Source organism: Lissotriton helveticus, chromosome 1_1 (assembly GCF_964261635.1).
Source record: "Lissotriton helveticus chromosome 1_1, aLisHel1.1, whole genome shotgun sequence".
Classification (NCBI taxonomy): Eukaryota; Metazoa; Chordata; class Amphibia; order Caudata; family Salamandridae; genus Lissotriton; species Lissotriton helveticus.
Window position 1 is genome coordinate 417,748,297 of NC_136057.1, and position 4,125 is coordinate 417,752,421.

A 4,125-nucleotide genomic window follows, 5' to 3' on the forward strand; every position below is an offset into this window, starting at 1 on the left:
GTATGAAGCAGAACGCCTCATATTAATACCACTCCACTGGACTACACTCTGCAGGGCCCAGCTATTCCCAAAGGTATAACGTTACAAGATTTAACAACATCCATTTGTCCTCCATGTAAGCAAGCCTCACTTTGAACCAAATATACGAACTGTTATTTATCTCCTTCCAAAAATGCCATATCAGCTTAAGGAAGGCATGACCTGCAGTGAGCTCAGCTAACCCATAATTTGTGTATGCCTTTCTTTGCATGCATTCATTTAGTGCCTGTCGGTTTCAATATTTCCCACCTCGACATGGCTCTCTTCTCATGGTCGTTTTTTTTTTTGCTTCTTGGTTATACCAAAGCCAGCTGTGGAGCCAAAGGACAAATGAATAAGTTGAAAACCCCCGCTATTTATGAGGTAAATAATATAAACTGTACGACTAAAAGTGCGTGCCCCTGCTTTACCTATGGTGAGTAACACATGTGCAACAGATTGGCTGTCTCATTGTTTTTCTGCCAATTTCAGCGCTTTTCTGCCAATATCATACATCGAGCATATACTGGGAAATAATGTAAGCCAGCAAGCAGTATTTGTGCATGCTTTGTGTAAAGAATTAGCCTAGCCCTATTTTCAATTTTGGAGGGCCAATTTCGACAAAGCCAGTAGTCCTGACTTCTTGTAAGTATGATGTTACTTGTTGTATCATATATCTGGATGCAATGACAAAAACAACAAAATACCAGTTTTCAGTCTTCCTTTGAATTTGTATTTGTTGCATATTTTCCATAGTGCATGTATTGTTTCAAAGGAACATTGATTTTCACTGGAGAAGATTTTACCTCTATAATTTATAGATCAACTGCTAACTAGGTGCTACAGCTGTTGTGTGTTAGGCAGTACTCCAACATCCTACACAGAATGTGTTTTTATCGTTATCGAAATTGTGCCAAAGTGCAAAGCTGTCCTGGTTCCAGTGTCCGTTTTCCTAATGGCATGTCTATGACTGTGACATGTTCATCTCCAGACTACAGACCTTATGCCAGCTTGCCCATGTCAACCTTCTAGAAGTCCACATGGCCTACAAAAGCAATGCTAAGGCAGGCTTAACCACTTTCCAGGAGTGTGATCTGAGTCCCTTAATAAATCAGATAATCGTCGTCTGCATGTCGACTACACATAGGAACCAAAAGTGTGCCCCCTATACTGTACTGGTCAATGCAAGGAATTCCATTAGCGCACTTAGTAAAATTCACATGTATTGTTATAAGAAGGTGAAACCTGATGTACAACCCAAATGTAATGTGCAGTGTACAGGGTCAAGTCTTTGTGGATCACTTAAGCCAAGGGTCTCCAACTTTTTCTGTAATAAGAGCCACTTATGATCAAAGAAATGCATCGTGATGTGATCACTAAGGGGTGCCTCAGCACATTCTTTAGGGGGGCTCATTTTTTCCTTTACACCACTGTACATGCCTGCCCATATTTTACAGTTTGAATGCTTTTGTTAAAAGTCTGTGTGTTTGGTTGACACAACTACATTTTGTTGTATTTGCTTTTCAGCATTTGGTAAAGCCTCAGGCTGCCGAACTAATTTTTGGGCAAATCAAGCAAAGAAGAAGAGGCGCCAGCCTCCTGTTCCGCTACAACACAGCCAACAACCCCAGTGTTTAAGGTAAGGAAACTGCTGCTATATTTTACATTCTAGTAGTCAAGGGCTATGTAAGTTGTGTACATGGTGGGTGGCGTCTAAATACATGCACCAAACCTCATACGTTGTACTTTGATTATTGACAGGTAACACTAACATTGGTAACACCATGAATACAGTAGAGCATCTACTTGCAAAGCCGTTCCTTGGACTGAAACGTGAAGACAAACTAATTGTAAAACAATTAGGACCTCACCGGCCAGACCTAAACCTACAACAAAGTTCCCTTGACAGAGGGAAGCTTTACACACGTTCTTTCACAAACACCTGGTACAAAAAAGTTGATTGGCTTACAGGATGTCCTTCAACAAATACTCTGTTCTGCTTCCCCTGCCTGCTGTTTGGTGGTGAAACTCCTTGGACCAAAAAAGGAGTAAAAGACTTGAAGCATTTGTCAGATAAAGTAAAGAAGCATGCACACACGAAAACACATATGGAAAATCTGACAAGACTGGGAATGTTGGGAGATAAACCGATTGAAGCCCACATAAGCGAGGCCTACCAAACAAATATACGGAAGCACAATGAAGCAGTTGATAGGAATAGACACGTGCTATCAAAAATCATTGACTGCATTCGATTCTGTGGTGATTTTGAACTGGCTTTACGAGGGCATGATGAATCGGAAGGCTCTGCAAATCCTGGTATATTCTTAGGGCTTGTGGACTTAATAGCAAGCATAGACCATGTATTCGAAGCACATCTATCAAGTGCTACAGTCTTCAAGGGCACCTCGAAAATCATACAAAATGAACTGCTTGAGTGCATGCTAGAGATTGTAAAAAGCACTATCGTACAACAGCTGAAAAACACAGACTTTGTGGCTATTCAGGCTGATGACACCACTGATGTGGCCACGAATACACAGTCAGTATTGGTCTTTCGGTACCTTGACAGTGACAACAAAGTTGTGGAACGCTTCTATGGATTCACCCATTTAAAAGACGCTTGTGCAGAAAGCATTTCTTCAGTTATTCTACAGGAACTAAACTTCATTTTTCCAGAGCAGCCTCAAAAACAAAAACTGATTGCACAAAGCTACGATGGTGCTGCAGTAATGAGTGGAACCTCCGGTGGAGTACAAAAAAAAATTAAAGATGTGTACCCTAATGCCCATTACGTGCACTGTTATGCCCACCAACTAAATCTGATTATGCAACAATCAGTAACAAAGATCTCTGAGGCAAAGATATTCTTCTTGGATGTAGGAGGAATGACAGCATTCTTCTCACGCTCCCCCAAAAGAACGGAGGTACTTCATACCATTGTTAACAGAAGGATTCCAAAGGGAGGCCCAACTCGTTGGAATTTTCACATCCGTACAATCCGCCTAATATACCAATATAGGGTTGATCTTGAAAAAATTTTTGACACCGTAGAAGCCAATCAAGAGTTTGACTACAAAAGCCGGAATGAGGCCCGTGGCTTTGCTAGAACACTGCAAGACAGGGAGTTTCAGTTTTTGCTGTTTTTGTTTTTTGAAATAATGCTAAAAGTTGAAACACTGTATGAAACGTTACAAAAACGTGAAATAGATACTATCCATGTGGAAACAGCTATCAACGACTTTGTCACAAGCATAACGAAAGTCAGAGAAGAGGTTGACAATTTAGACAGCAAACTGCCAAATGATTCTACTTTCTCTAACCGCAGAAAAGACATCAGCAGTCTAGTCCGAATTTCCAAAGAGATATGTGACACTATAATTATGCAGGCAAAGGAACGCTTTTCTTTTAAAAAGCATTTGGTGAGTGCCACATTACTAAAAAGTGATCTGTTTGCTAAATATGATATTTCCTTCCCTGAGCAAGCACTGAATACCGCTGTGGATGCTTACCCTATGCTCAACAAAGAGGATCTGAGAACAGAATTAACTGTACTGTATGGAATGCATGTATACCGGCAGGCCACTAATGCAATTTCTTTGCTTGCTTTAATTCTGAACCTTAATATGCAAAACACACTAACAGAAACAGTGACTTTATTAAAAATACTCATCACCACACCGATGACAACAGCAGAGGCGGAACGTTCCTTTTCCGCTTTGAATAGAATTAAAACATTCCTGAGAAATACCATGATTCAGGAAAGGCTGAATGCCTTAGCAATGCTTTCCATAGAGAGTGAGTTAGTTAAAAGAATACCAGACTTCAATGTTCAAGTCATTGAGAAGTTTGCGTCCATGAAAAACAAACGTGCAGATTTTCATTACAAAAAGTGAACACTCTATTTAAATGCTGCTAGTTTGCGTCCTGTTTATTTGTTTGTTATTAAAATACATCTGTGAGGTACTCAGCAATGCATTGTGTTCCAAAGTCTGTTATGAAGCTCTGTGGTTATTATGAAGATGAATAAGCAGCTACCTATGTTATATGACACCACTTTATTAATGTAATAACTGCACTTTCACAATTGCTTTATTAACCTTCCTG

The 4,125-nt window shown here is 40.0% G+C and overlaps 1 protein-coding gene across 1 annotated transcript; it reads left to right on the plus strand.

The window, feature by feature from the left end:
• Positions 1 to 1,536: 1,536 nt before the first annotated feature.
• Positions 1,537 to 3,914, plus strand: LOC144762306 (zinc finger MYM-type protein 1-like). Its single transcript, XM_078647459.1, has 2 exons — positions 1,537 to 1,657; positions 1,780 to 3,914. Exon 2 carries the CDS (start codon positions 1,803 to 1,805, stop codon positions 3,912 to 3,914), a length of 2,112 nt encoding a protein of 703 aa, XP_078503585.1. The 5' UTR covers positions 1,537 to 1,657; positions 1,780 to 1,802.
• Positions 3,915 to 4,125: the final 211 nt, after the last annotated feature.

Bases quoted from the DNA above. Each gene is read 5' to 3' on its own strand.
- LOC144762306 (XM_078647459.1), top strand. From the start codon at position 1,803: ATGAATACAGTAGAGCATCTACTTGCAAAGCCGTTCCTTGGACTGAAA.